We start from the raw sequence: 15483 nt of genomic DNA, 5'->3' as shown, positions 1-15483 counted from the left end.
AAATTCGTCTTGCGAAGCGCCTCCAAAACGGAAAACCCTTTCGTCTAGCGGGTTTTTCGTCTTGCGAGGCGTTCGTCTTGCGGAGCACCACTGTATTAGTTGCCTACCATTTCTGTCAGCTGCCCTCACGTGCATGAAGAGCAATGAACGCATAAATGTAGAGGAGTCTGCAGGCATTGCCATGCCATGGGGATTCCCCAATACTGAAAATGCTACTGTTGCTTAAACTGCCATTAAGCTGATAACTTCCTACTTAGAAAACACTTTTGTAAGTTTATAGAAACAGAATACCGTATTTTTCATCCTATAGGGCGCACCGGCCCATAGGATGCACCTTGGTTTTTTTTGGGGGGGGAAATGAATCAAAAAATTTTACGCCCCCCCAGCCACGGCTGCCGCCCCAAGCCTTGCGCACACCTGCCCGAAGCACGGGGCACCCTCCAGAGGGCTCTGCATGCTTTGGGCTGCAGGCTGCCGCCCCAAGCCTCGCACGCCCGGCGGGACCTCCCCCCAGGCGCGCAAGGCTTGCAGACACTCGCCGGGGCTGCAGGCTACTGCCCGCAAGCCTTGTGAGCCCGCAGGAGGAGGGCGCGCAAGGCTTGCGGATAGCTTCCTGAAGCCTGGAGAGCGAGAGGGGTCGGTGCGGACCGACTTCTCTCGCTCTCCAGGCTTCAGCAAAACCTGCATTCGCCCCATAGGACGCTCACACATTTCCCCTACATTTTTGGAGGGGAAAAAGTGTGTCCTATGGGGCAAAAAATACGGTACTTAAATGATACTTATTTGCTTTTCAATCCAAGTCCCTAGGCAGCATTTTATTACTTCTGGCTAGTGTCATGGGGAAGCAGTTCTGGATATCGAGAAAAATATGTCGCTTGTATGGGAGCTATTCTTCGCTTTAAGAATATGTGGTGCTCGTTCTTCATTAATATAAGAGTTTCAGGGATTGCCAGCATTCTCTGTACCTTCCTTTTTTTGGCCTGGTGTCGTAGACTGGTTCTCATTTCTCTCTCCTGGTGCTACTCTTGGTTCTTTGCATTCCTTCTAGATTTCTCGTTCAGCACAGCCTTCCTGATAACTCAACTGCTTCCCTGCTCACTATTGCTCCTTCTCATCCACTTTGCAGGCAAAGAGGAATTTGTCAAATAAGGTGTTTACTTCCCTTTCACTACATTCACAGGCCCCTTTTATATATTTCTTTGGAATATAAACCACACAGATTCATAGAATCAGAGTTGGAAGAGACCCTAAGGATCATTTCCAGGGCTCAGCAAACTTTCTCAGCAGGGGGCCAGTCCACTGTCCCTCAGACTTTGGGGGAGACCAGACATTATTTTTTTTTTTTGGGGGGGGGGAGAATGAATTCCTATGCCCCACAAATAACCCAGAGATGCATTTTAAATAAAGGGATCCATTCTACTCATGTAAAAACACCAGGCAGGCCCCACAAATAACTCAGAGATACATGTTAAATAAAAGGACACATTCTACTCATGTGAAAACATGCTGATTCCCGGACAGTCCGTGGGCCGGATTTAGAAGACGATTGGGCCAGATCCAGCCCCCGGGCCTTAGTTTGCCTACCCATGGTTTAGTTCAACCCTCTGCAATGCAGGAATATGCAGCTGTCCCATATGGGGACTGAACCTGCAATCCCTGGCGTTATCAGCACTGCACGCTAGCAAATTGAGCTATTGTGAAGTGAATTTCAGTTACCGTATTTTTCGCCCTTTAGGACGCACCGTCCCATAAGGCGCACCTAGTTTTTTTGGGGGGAAATAAAGGGGAAAAAATTATTTCCACCCTAGGCACGGGGTAGGGGAGGGGGAGGCCCGAGCTTCCCCCAACCCCAGCCCCAAACAGGCAGCTCTCTGCAAGCCGTGGGAGCCCAGCGCTGGATCCCGCTGCTTGCGGAGAGGTCTGCAAAGCCTGGAGAGCGAGAGGGCTCTCCAGGCTTCAGTGAAAGCCTGCATTTGCCCCATAGGACACACACACATTTCCCCTTCATTTTTGGAGGGGAAAAAGTGCGTCCTATAGGGCGAAAAATACGGTATTCCTTGGGTGACTTTTCTTTGGGAGACTGATAGGAACATGGCAGGTTGTAAGAGTTTCCCCTGCCCTTGATCCATGTATTTCATCATTACCTCCACCCATATGGTGATCCCACTGGAAGAAGCAGGGAGGCAATTTTCTCCAATTTCTCCCTCCCCCCCGCCAACCCCCAGAAAAGCTGCAGAGGGAACTAAAGGAAAAAAGATGGATGGATCCGATCCATTGCTCAGGAACTTCAAATAAGCAGAATATATATATATACTGTGTTACTATCTTGATTATGCAATGTTTTATAGCTATTGTAAATTTATTCTTGGCAGTGGCCATGATGGGAGCTCATGTTTCATACCATACCTTCTGCTATTTTTGATTCTTGCTTGCCAATGAGATGGATACATTTAATTTAATATATGTATTACGTCAAATAGTCAGAATGCTAGAGGGAGAAGAGGAAGAAAAGAGGGTTCCTACCTTTGTTTTGGGATCTAGAATTTTCACTCCATATATTGAAATTTGCAACTCAACCTTTGGTGTTTTTTGACCTTCAGATTTCTTGATATGTCTTGCGAACTGAAAATGGGAAACAAAGGATCATGTAAGAATATTTATAGTTTAAATTTCATGCTATTAATTACATCATAGTACGTTCCTTTTTTGAAATTTGCTACAGCTCACAAGTTCCAAAGAAAACAATATCCAATATCCAGCTCTCTGTCTGTCTCAGGTCCTCTGCTGCTCTGGTCACTAAGGTCAGTTGGTGAGACCTTTGTATGGGTGCCTCCTCCATTAGGAGCAAGGCTTCTTTCAACAGCCAATGCAGAGTTTTCAGGGCTGACTCTGCATTTATAGATTATGATTCATTGTAATTCTCTCCAGGATCAGGGATGGAATTTGCTAATATTTCATAATACAGTGCCCTGAGAAAGCCCAAAATCTGGTGCCCCAAATGGATCCATTTGGGAGTCATTTTGGACTCACAGCTGTCCATGGAGGCACAGGTCAATTCTGTGTCCAGGGCAGCTATCTACCAGCTCCATTTGGTACACAGGCTGAGACCCTACCTGTTCGCAGACTGTCTTGCCAGAGTGGTGCATGCTCTGGTTATCTCCCACTTGGACTACTGCAATGTGCTCTACGTGGGGCTACCTTTGAAGGTGACCTGGAAACTACAACTAATCCAGAATGCAGCAGCTAGACTGCTGACCGGGAGCGGCCACCGAGAGCACATAACACCGGTCCTGAAAGACTTACATTAACTTACGTTAAATAGTTGCAGCCAGGGGCAACACAAGAGGTTGGGTTTACTGCATGGTTTAGGAGTTGCCCTTTTGAAAATGATAAGTGATGTACTAAAACTTAATGTGATACCCCCCCTTTTTTACATTATTTAGCCATTTTATCTCAGGAAGCATGGGTCCAACTGGTCTGTCCTTACATTTCACTGGGCAGCTTATATTGTTGGAAGAAGTAGCTGGTTGGCTGCAGGATCTTTGAAAGTAAGAAAGTTGATATGAAGACTGCTCCTAAACTCATCCTAAACTACTGCTGTTGCTGCCCTCGATTTGTTGCAGCAGAACTGGAAAGCAAATGAAGGGGTGTCGCCCATCATCAACAAGCCCTTGCTAGTGCTCAGTAGGAAAGAAGCAACAATGCGATTGAAGACAAGATGATGAGAGGGGCAGCTTGCCAGACTCCAAAGATTGAGATCTATTTTCTCCCTTGGGCTCCATCCTTTGTATGTTTCACACATTAGTCATTCTCCTTTTCCAGAACAATGACATTCTTACCAACAGGCCGGCAATCTGTGTCTGTTTTAAGATTAGGGTTCACTTGAAAAGGCTCACTATGAAACATTTTGAGTAACACCCATTTCACATATCTGTTTGATTAGAACAATGGAAAATGTTACTTTGGGAACAAGAACAAAGAGTTCAAATGGAGTATTTTGGAAGGGTCTATGTAACGGACATGCTATACCAGAAGGTTCTCCTGGCTTCCACGTTCCCTCTGGTAATGATGATTTATACTATTTTTTTTTCACATCTGCGCAAAGGAACAGAAAGCATTTCAAATTAACAGTACAGCATTCCACAGGAGAATGCTGTATAGGAAAGTTGATAATGCAACAAGAGTGTTTCTTTTCAATAATATTAACAATTCCTGGCCCAATGTAATGACTTAGTACTGATAGCAGTGGCATAAATCATAAACTGGAAGAGAACTAGAAAAGAATTAAGCCTGCCAAAAAACATCTCTTTTTTGCTGTAGAACATTAGCACCACCTACTGGGGAAAATCAAATTATTTAGTGCCATATGTGATAGTTTCATAAATTAATAAGTTGTGGGGAGAGGGAAAGGGAATTAACACCTTGATGCCCCTACATTGTCGACTATTTTATCACTTGAATTATAAGTGGGCTTTTAAGCTGGACGCATCTTCAGCAGAGTTCAAGCAATTTTAACGTTCTATGGTCAAGAGGGAGCAAGCAACATTTCCCGCTGTGCAAAGCTACACAGCCTTTTATTAGTGAATGGACATTTGAGATCCTATAGTATTTCTGAGTATGTGCTCAACTCTTTGAAGCATCAAGGCCTTTGATGAAACAAGTGCCTTGAACTTGGATCACAACCCAAATCCATGGAAACATTAAAAAAAGTAAGTATTAATTAGGCCCCAAGATTTATGATTAATTTCCTCTAATAGCAGCCTAAACACTTAAAACATGTTCTCCCTCTTTTCCAATTAATTCAGTTCTTTTTGAAGTTGTGACACTGCTGTGGTTTCATGAAATTTTAATTGACATTTCTTTTAACAGTAATAATAATAATGAACAGAAAGAAATACATCTTTATTTTTTACCATTAAGTATTCTCATGCAGAGCATGCTTTAAGCTGGATCACAGAAATTCTATGATGCATCTTTAAAGAGAATTAAAATGGAGGAGGTTTTAAATTTAGGATGAACTGCTGGATATCATTTCGTTTCTCAGACTGCTACTCCGTCAGAAACATTTAAGAATCAATTTCTAGTTTTTCCTCATTCTACACTTTCTTCCATAGTAATTCAGCCATCTGAGATTTCATACAAATTTTGCCCATATAAAAGATACCCCTATATCTAAAATATCCAGACATACAGAAATATTCATACATCTTTGGGTTCAATGTATTCATTCTTCGTTATGAGATGGATTAACTGAGTTAATCTTCCAAGTAATATGATCTGTGCTCCAAGGCTGAACAACAAGGGCAAAAGGCTCACAGCTCCTGCAATAACCGTGACACTGGAGAGTTCCCAAACTGAGCCTCAGTGTCTTTTTAAACCATTGCAAATGTTTTTATTCCGGTTGCCTTTCTGCTATTGGGCATAAGTTCTTAAAACAATGGAAATTTTAGCATCAGTTTCTTATTGGAGGAACAATCCTGTTGCCTGCTCTGAACTGTTGCAATGCATACAGATACTGATGACAGATGCTGATGATTAAAAAGTGATTTATGTGCCAGATGCAGCTTTTAGTTGCAAAAAAACCCCACACTTTTTAATGGGACATAGGGATCAAATAGGCTTATCCTTTAAAAAAGAAATGGATATTTGACTATGACTCTAGTGTATATATGAAATTGAGTCAAGGATTTGTTGACTACAGGGTTGGTATCTGGGGTCAGCAATGGCTGTTCAATTCAGTGTTCAATTCCTACCATGTCTCATAAATTCAGGAAAGCATATGGAAAGAATTAATGAAATGGTTTACACTTCCTTATCCTAATCTTTGCATCAACATAAAGTTGTTAACTGAGAATTTAAACCAGACTGAGGATCATTTAGATATTATATATGGCTTAGTGGTCAACAAGTGCATAGGAAGATTAAGATTGATATTTACTAAGAAATTGGATGACCAAACATTATCTGTGAAGGGCTGATTCAGAGCTCTGATCTTATCGTTCTTTCCCAGAAAGCGTTCTTCCCACTGTCACATAATGTAAAATGCAAATTAAGAGTCAACAATGATTTTTTGCCTAAAGCAAAAATGGAAGTAAATGTTGTGATTTCTCCTCAGGCAAACAGCATGAGGAATTCTGAAGGAAGCAAAAAGTATATGCAAAAAACTAGTGAAACATATTGGGGACGACAGCTCTGGTGCAAAGCAGTACAGTGGTACCTCGGGTTAAGAACTTAATTCGTTCTGGAGGTCCGTTGTTAACCTAAAACTGTTATTAACCTTTAGCTAATGGGGCCTCCTGCTGCCGCCGCGCCACCAGAACACAATTTTTGTTCTCATCCTGAAGCAAAGTGCTTAACCCGAGGTACTATTTCTGGGTTAGCTGAGTCTGTAACCTGAAGCATCTGTAACCCGAGGTACCACTGTAATGTGGAAATTCTTCCTTGAGCATTCAAAAGAAAAATTTTGTGCAAATCATTTTTTGCACAAAAATGATTCTCCCCACTGCTTCTACAAAAAAATCAATGTCCTTGTGCAGGAGGTAACTGGATAAAGAAAAGGAGCGCAGATTGCTGTCCGCCTACCTGATACTCAGCTTAAAAAATGATTTTCCTGAGCCTTATCACCACTGTTGCCTGCTCATCCTCTTCCATGCAAAGGTAAAAGTGTAGAGAGTGCTCAGCAGGCGAGGAAGGGCCAATAGCAACAAGGGCAAAGCGTGAACCCCATTTTCAGTTGGGTTGCAAATGACTTCAAAACAGTGGCCACTTACCTGGGACTCTGTTAGAATTACTGCTCCATGATTGCAGTCATGGGATTTTTGTCTATCACATGACGGTGTATATTTTGACTTCACAGAGTGGGAAGTGACAGAGACAGGATGTTTGTGTTACTGTGTTCCGTGAAGTGGGACTATTGTCCTTTGTTCATTCTCTTTACTGTCTGATGCTAGAGAGAGAGGGAGCCATGTTGCAGTGATTCGTGTGTGTTTATATGCAAATAAAGTAATTAGCCAAAATGCTGAGTTGCTGAGGTCTGTCACGCGAACTGCGAAGACTCTGCGGATCCCTAAGTGTGCCAGTGTCTGTTGGCATCGGTCGCTGTGATGTTCCGGCAGAAGAAAGCTTCTGAAGCTCCCAAACGAATGAACAGGAAGGAGAGAACATGCCAGTCGGGCATGTGTCTCTGCCAGGGTCCTACTCGAGTGTAGGATGAGCTCCTGGCAGACTCTGGGGGAGGGGTGGTTTGTGGTTCACTGCGGTCCAGTCCCAGGGCTATCTTAATCATGGCATGACCATTGGGGGATGTAGGAACCTCCCCCTGTGGTCACCCAGAATGGCAAAAAAAGCTAGTTTGAATGGGCCAATCAGATAAGAAGGGGCCGGCAGCGGCTTGGGCTGTGGACCTGGTTTCAGTCAGATCGACCCATTCGATTTAAAAGCAGACTGTTTAGATCATGCGGGGTGGAACCCCCTGCTTAAACTTTGCAAGCATCTCTGGTGGAAAAGCAGTGGGGACCGAGGAAGCAAGTCAACATGAATAGAAATAACACAAAAGGATTACAAGATTCACTGAGCAGTACCTGCATCTGAACAGAACATAAAGATCCAATTCTACACGGCGTGTGTGGCACTCAAAGAAAATCTAATGAAGATGATGTATCGTTGGTACATCACACCAAGTAAACTTGCCAAAATGTACAGATGTCAGGATAAACTGTGTTGGAAATGCAGGGAGAAGGAAGGGAACTTCCTACATATGTGGTAGAACTGCACTAAAGTTAAAATCTTCTGGGACATTATTTATAATGAATTAAAAAAGGTATTGAAATACAATTTCAGTAAAAAACTGAACTAAAAAAAAACTGAATAAAAAAACTTTTTATTAGGGTTAATTGACGAGGAAATCCACAAAAAAGATGTAAATTTGTTCATGTATGCCACAATGGCAGCATGAATCCTACTGGCCCAAAGATGGAAGCAGCAAGAACTCTCCACCCTGGGAAACAGAGATAAGAGGGTGGAACCCCCGGAAGCTGTGTCCAATGAGAAGACAATATAGATTTGGAGGAAGGAGACCCCACACTTGGAGCAGAGAAGGGAAACAAGAAAAAACACGGGATACTGGAGTGAAGGTCTGGAACAAAAGGTACTAGTGATGAACCTTTAACAGGAGATTAGTGTAATGTATGGAAGGGGGCCACAACTTCAGTTATGAAAAAAGGAAATATGAATGGTTGTATCAAGGCTGCACAGAATATATAGTGGTACCTTGGAAGCCGAACGGAATCCGTTCCAGAAGCCCATTCGACTTCCAAAACATTCGGAAACCAAGGATGTTCCTGCAGCCAATCAGAAGCCACAGAACCCGCGTGAGACGTTTGAGTTCCAAAGAACGTTCGCAAACCAGGTTTGCAGCGTTTGGGCGCCAGAATGTTCGACTCGCAAGGCATTCGGGATCCAAGGTACAACTGTACACTGAAGGAAGAGTATATTGGTGTTCTGAGATTTTCTAGCAGGGGGTGGATAAACATAGAGGGAATGCAACACATATGTTTAGAACAGATCAGGCATTGCTTCTAACTGTATCTAGTAAATTTAAAAAGAGTTTCCTACCTTAAGTTTTCTAACAGCATCTCTCACGACTTCTGTGCCTTTAGGTTGCTCCACTTCTGTGCTGCCAAGAAACTGAAAACATTGTAATTTGTGAGAAAAGTAGTGGATGCTTGTTACCTTTTTTAAAAAAAATGCCTTTGAAATAACTGTATTGATTTTGTATTAATTGTATTGATTTTATATTGATTTTGTATTAATTGTATTGATTTTGTATTAATTTGTTGACAATTTGTTAAAAATTATGGAAAATCAATAAAAAATAATTGGCCAAAAAAGAAAGAAAGAAAGAAAGAAAGAAAGAAAGAAAGAAAGAAAGAAAGAAAGAAAGAAAGAAAGAAAGAAGAGAAGAGAAGAAAAGAAAAGAAAAGAAAAGAACTAGCCAGAATTGTAGCTGCAAACTATTTCTCTCTGGGGAATATGCAAGTATAAAGACACGCAAACATATTTCCACTTATGCTAAAAGTTTCTAACTTACATTAAAATATTTCTTGCTTCATTTTACAGATTTCTACATGCTATTGCATAATCCTTATTTTCATAATTAAAATAGCAGTGTTTCTCTTCTTGAAATCATCACAACCCTGGAGTTGGCATGACTTTTAGAAATGAATGTAACAGCAACAAATGTCATGGCATTATTTTAGGTTATATATTTATTTTTTTTAAAAAAAATCAGAGCGTGCCTGAAGTTTGGTCTCTTTCCAACAGTGGCAGCTTGAACAGAGCCACAAAACTAATGGACCCGTTTTAAAACATGCTGTGCCAGCGTGAAGTGTAGGGCCAACACATTAGCATAATTCACAATGTTGTGCCAGCATTCCTGACACATATACTGGCACAAACGCTCAAGATCAAGGTGAAACCCAAAAAGTTCTCAATGGTACATTCGCTGTGGAGTGGAAAATGAAGACTTCGGTAGCAATCATAACACCCTTCCTTAAGCACATTGTTACTTATATACAAAAAAAAGGTAAAGGACCCCTGGATGGGGACTGGAAGACCCTCACAGGTTCTGGTCTAACCCTACAATTTTATGGGGACCCCCCTGACGGTGAAGTCCAGTCAATGCAACTATGGGTTTGCGGCGCTCATCTCGCTTTCAGGCAGGGGAGCTGGCATTTGTCCAAAGACAGCTTTCCAGGTCATGTGGCCAGCATGACTAACCACTTCTGGTGCAACGGGACACTGTGATGGAAACCAGAGTGCATGAAAACACCGTTTACCTTCCCACCGCAGTGGTGCCTATTTATCTACTTGCACTGGCGTGCTTTCGAACTGCTAGATTGGCAGGAGCTGGGACAGAGCAACAGGAGCTCACCTCGTTGAGGGGATTCAAACCGCCAACCTTTCAATCAGCAAGCCCAAGAGGCTCAGTGGTTTGGACCACAGCGCCACCCCGCTTTTACACCAGATGAATTTGTCTTATACCAGACGAATGAGGGAAGGATGAACATGCACAACTGCCTTAATCCATAGATCGTGGGTGGGTAGTCTGAGGCAGTGGTGCACAAAATGTGCAATAGTGCGGTGAGCGTGGCACTTTAATTCCTTCGGCTTGTCGAAAAGATTGGCCATGGCCACTACAGATCCTTCTTTTGGCAGAACAGGAGGAGGAAAGAGTAAGAAGCACTTGGATTGCATAGCTGTCAGCTCTTCCCTTTTCTTGTGAGGAATCCTATTCGGAATAAGGGAAATTCCCTTTAAAAAAGGGAAATGTTGACAGCTATGGGATTGTTCTCTACCCCAAATGTGTGGGTGAGAATTGTGGGAAGCAGATCTATAATTTATTTATTTTTATTTTATCTATTTGTTTTACATACTTATTTATATATTATTGAATTTGTACGTCTATTAAATTTATTAAATTCATCAGAAGATCTATGGGCAGTTCACAGAATAAAATACGAGATAAAACACAAGTAAATAATTAAACCAAGAGAACAAAACCATAACGCCTATTTTATGTAATTATAGTAGCAGACTGCTGCTGCTTTTGCATGTACAGTGGTACCTCGGGTTAAGTACTTAATTTGTTCCGGAGGTCCGTTCTTAACCTGAAACTGTTCTGAACCTGAAGCACCACTTTAGCTAATGGGGCCTCCTGCTGCCGTTGTGCCGCCGGAGCACAATTTCTGTTCTCAACCTGAAGCAAAATTCTTAACCTGAAGCACTATTTCTGGGTTAGCGGAGTCTGTAACCTGAAGCGTATGTAACCCGAGGTACCACTGTACAGGAATGGAGCCACATCAGCATCAATACTTTATTGGAGTACCTTCTACCCCTCTCTCAACTTACTGCAGGTGCAGAAGAACTAATGACTTCGCAGAATGCTACATCCACAAATTAATCAACATTTATTTCACCCATGTGCTAGTGAGCAATACTGAACACGTGGCAGGTTTATGGTTTACTCTTCCAACTGGTTTCCACTGTTGAACCACTTCATGAAACACGATAGCTGATCTCACAATAGTTTCACACACGAGTGATAAAGTTGCAGCTACAGTGAACACAACCCCCTTTCAACACCAATAATATCAATGCAGAAGGGCCAGTGCTATCTAACTGTTTCTCTAAACAATTTGGAATACCATTTTTGAGGCCTCAAGCAAGTCCTCTGCTCACATATTAACACTTACATTTCCCCCTTGAATCCCAAAATATATAATTTGCAAGCAAGGAATGGATCAAGGCATGGATCTTGGCTCCTGCAAACTGAAGGCGGAGTGGGAGATCTATTTACTTCTTCCCCTTGCAATCCCTATTGGCCCAAAAGTCTGTTCCAGGATTATCCTTGCTTCTATTTATGGAGGTCTCCAGTAGATTGAAACCTCTTCCCTGAAAAGCATGGAAAAGCACCATCGGCTCAAACCGGTGATGGTCTATCATATTTACACAACTAACACTGAGTTATCAATAATCTTAACTGCTCTTTTCACTTCGGTCCTTAAGCCTATTCTGAGAAACAAGAACCGCATTTCTGTGCTCAGTTAACACAGAAGCTTCATGCAAGCAAATGTATAATGTGGTGATTAATGTAGCTATAATAGACTAAGACCACTGCAGACTTTTTAAAAAAGGTGTTTCCTCTCTACAGCATCCCAGGGTTTCCTGAAGAAATGCACAACTTTTGCTCTGAAGCATGAGCCATTTGTTTTTACACTGAGCGTTGGTTTAAGTAGTACAGATATGAAAACCAGCACCTCCATCAGTTTCCTTAGTAAAAATACTTTCAGCAAGTAACCTGGGCACTGACACAAGGTTTTAATTTATTTCTAAAGAATCTACATTCCCCAGAAAATAATTGAATGTATAACATAATTATTTTAAATACTACCAAAACCTTTCCACCCAGTCGCTGGGTGAAAACTTTGAATTATAAAGAAAATTCAGGGGATGAATATATCCTGAAGAAATAAAATAAGAAAGGTGGCATTCATTTATTTAATCAGAAACAGTGTGCCACAGGCAATTTCAATATTTGTAGAAGCTGAATGGACTAGTCACAATTATTTTTGTGAAGCATCAGATCTCATGCACAAATTTCACCTTTTAACACAGAATAGCACACAAAACTCCACTGCTGTGAATTTTACAAGCTTGTGCACACACACAAATGTGTGGGATCACAGATAAAGTGAGCGTTTAGTAAATAAAAATAAAAGGTATTGCATGTGTCATCTATAATCTCAAACATAATTTCTATTGTAGTAAGGCCAATTGGCTATTTTTAAAAATGTTGTTGGTATATTACAGACTCAGATTCACAGCAACTTTATTTAGCCCTTTCCTCATAATTTCAAAAACAAGTTCTCTGTTTCCCCCCCTTCCAAATGCATTAAAAACGCATCAGTTTGGTATATTAATAGCTCCATTAGATTCCCCCCACCCCCACCCCCACATCCCACACTCTAGTCTAGAGAGAAGACTATTGGTAATTTTTTGCCAAAAGCAAATTGGACTAACTTCATCAACTACACTTAATGCGAAAATAAGTGCACCAGTTATTTAGCTTTATCAGAGTTGTGTGTTCTGTTTCTTCCCTGTGTGCCTTTAATTATTTTTCTTCTTTCCCCATTCTATCTTCATGTTTGCTTCAACCGCTTCCTGGAATGCAGGGATAATGTTCCAGGCTATTTCTGAAATTATGTATACGAGCACTTGGGAACTACTGCCATTCCAGTAGTTCTCAAGACCCAAAATTTGGGAGACAACTGCTCTGAACTCTAAAGAGGAACTGTAAAATGGACAATATGTGTTAATCAATTTTAAGAAACCAGAGATGATGGGGTGTTTTTTGGTAGACTTGGAACTTCTTCAGGTGTTCATCTTATGTAGACAAAAATGAGGAGGGGTGAGGAAACTTTTTGGCCTGACCTTTATCTCCTCCCACCCCTGTGGGCAAACTCTGACAGCTGGGCAGGACAATAATCTGATATTAAATTGACTGACACCTGTTGATTGACCCGCAGGGATGGGAAGAGATCATGTGACCAAGCGGGATTGTACTCCCCACCCATCAGCTACTGGGTACAGAGTTCAATCCTGCTTTCTGCAGGGATCAGCTATGTGGGCAGCCAATCTAGACACATCACTACCTGTTCCACCCTTAACATCACATATTATATCACGTGTAGGCATGGTTCATGGAAAATGGCCTGGTGAACCAAATTTGGCGGTGGGGTGCAGGTTCCCCGCTGCTGGTGTAGAGGAACGAGTGTATCTGCATCAGCCCACATGTCCAACTGGACGTGTCCAGCAATGTTAGGGGTGAAGCTGACAGGTATGCCCCCATCTCTGCACACACTAGCATATCCAGGCTGAATGCAAGAATTGAGGACCGCAATACCTCAATTCCAGATACCTATTTCCATATGAACAACCTACCCAGACCCTGAGATCATCTTCTGAGGCTTTCCTTCATGTGCCTCCTCAAGAGGTCTGGAGGGTGGCAACACAAGAACAGGGCCTTCTCTGCAGTGGCTCCCCATCTGTGGAATGCTCTCCCCAAGGAAGTTCGTCTGGCACCTTCATTATACACCTTTAGGCACCAGACAAAAATGTCCCTTTTTAACCAGACCTTTGGTTGATTTGATTGACAGCCTATACCCTTTTAAAATGTGTGTGGGGGGGGTGTTATTGGGTTGTTGCTTTTATTTTGATTATATCTTTTGTGGTTTTTATTTTATGCTGTGAACCACCCTGAGACCTCCGCGTATAAGGTGGTAAATAAATAAATAAATAAAAGTTCTTAGTGCTCTGGCAGTTCTCATTTAAGATACAGTGGTACCTTGGTTGTTAAACGTAATCCATTCCGGAAGACCGTTCCACTCCCGAAACGTTCGACAACCAAGGTGCAAAGGGCGGTCGGCGAAGTCAACGGAGAAAAAAGAGGGGGGAAATGCAGTGGAAGCCGTCCCGACTTTGCAGGCATGTTCAAAAAGGGAAGCAATTACTTCCAGGTTTTCAGTCTTTGGGTTGTGAAACATTCAGCTTCCGAGTTGCTCAAAAACCGAGGTACCACTGTATCTGTAGAGGGACCCAGGTGGCTTAGCCTATGTACTGCTCTGCTATTTCAATGAGTTGTAAAATCACAGCTCAAATGTGCCGCACTCCGTCGTGCTATTTCTGACCATTTGCCCCTCGGCGTTCTTGAAACTGGGATACACAATTGACAAATTGCATTACTCGAACTTGTTTTCAAGAGAAAAACATGAGACCATTTTCACTGCAATTCATATGGCTCTGAAAAAGTAAAGTCTAGGCAGGTTCTTTTCCATACAAATGTGGCAAACGAATACTTTTGCAAAACTTACTAATGCATCAGCTCTGCAACCCATAACATGTTTTCCTGCGTTACTTCTGGAACAGATGTTGGGCTTAAGTGGGAGCCCACAAAACATGACTCTTTGTAGGAATATTTAGCTTTTGTTCTGCTCCACCAATAGCTGAAGAATTACTTGAAACACATTAGACAATGTTTCGTTTATTATTATTTTTTAATCCAGTATAAAGCTTGGGAATGGTTTTTGGATAACTCAGCCAGAGATTTAGGTCATATAAGAACTGAGTGTAAATCCTTCTCTTCCAGTAGAGAGCAGTGTAGGATTTGCTACTGAGATGATAGTAACTGCTTCTACATCCCTTTTTCACAAAATTATTCATCAAGTTTTACAATGACTTTTAAAGCCTTTGAAACACTGAATGTTAATAATTTTGTGGTATGTGTACCCATGACAGACGTAAAAAAAAACAAACAGTCCTGTGATACCTTAAAAATAACAAAACTGTTGCAGTACATGGTTTTGCAGACTAGAGCCACCTAATCAGACATATGAAGTATTATCATTAGTTACCAGATGATATAATATTAATACAATTTCTTCTCTTTGTAACCATGTAAACTGTTGGGTCAAAAAGCCATGAAATGCAAGAGGGCCATTGGGTCTGGAATAAAAGTATCTCCTGACTCCATAAAGCAGATAAGAAGGCAGTTTGAATTCTACACAGAAAGCCTGCTGCCAAAGATTGATAAACGGCCTCTCTTTCTCATCACTGAAGTTAGGAAGAAAGTTGATTTATGACTGAATGAAAGCAAAGCATCTCTGATCCTGCAACACTAAGCTAAGGCAAGATGGAAGGGAGGGAATTGACTGGTTCTTGGAAACCAAACAAGGAAACAGAATCAAAGAACCATTTGCAGTGCATGCTAGGGGTGGGAAACAGCTTCAGATTAAACAACAACAACCAGAAAGGCAGAATATGAATCTCAGTAATAAACAAAAATGTATACTGTATATTTTGACCCTGTATGGATGACATGCTTAAACCAAATCAGGGGTGCCAACTTGAATTTTAAAAATTGGAGGG

General features: G+C 41.7%; 1 protein-coding gene across 7 annotated transcripts in view; it reads right to left on the bottom strand.

Annotated features, from left to right (window-relative positions):
- GULP1 (GULP PTB domain containing engulfment adaptor 1) overlaps nt 1–15483 on the bottom strand; it is a 92144-nt gene that overhangs the window by 32685 nt on the left and 43976 nt on the right. For all 7 annotated transcript variants that reach the window (XM_081897726.1, XM_081897724.1, XM_081897728.1 and 4 more), the window contains 2 exons: nt 8614–8685; nt 2524–2622 (listed from right to left, as the gene is read on the bottom strand). In XM_081897726.1, coding sequence (XP_081753852.1) covers nt 2524–2622; nt 8614–8685 — 171 coding nt within the window. The remainder of the gene's footprint in view (nt 1–2523; nt 2623–8613; nt 8686–15483) is intronic.

Source organism: Podarcis melisellensis (assembly GCF_964234715.1).
Source record: "Podarcis melisellensis genome assembly, chromosome: 1".
Lineage (NCBI taxonomy): Eukaryota > Metazoa > Chordata > Lepidosauria > Squamata > Lacertidae > Podarcis > Podarcis melisellensis.
This window is presented reverse-complemented; position numbering and strand designations above follow the sequence as displayed.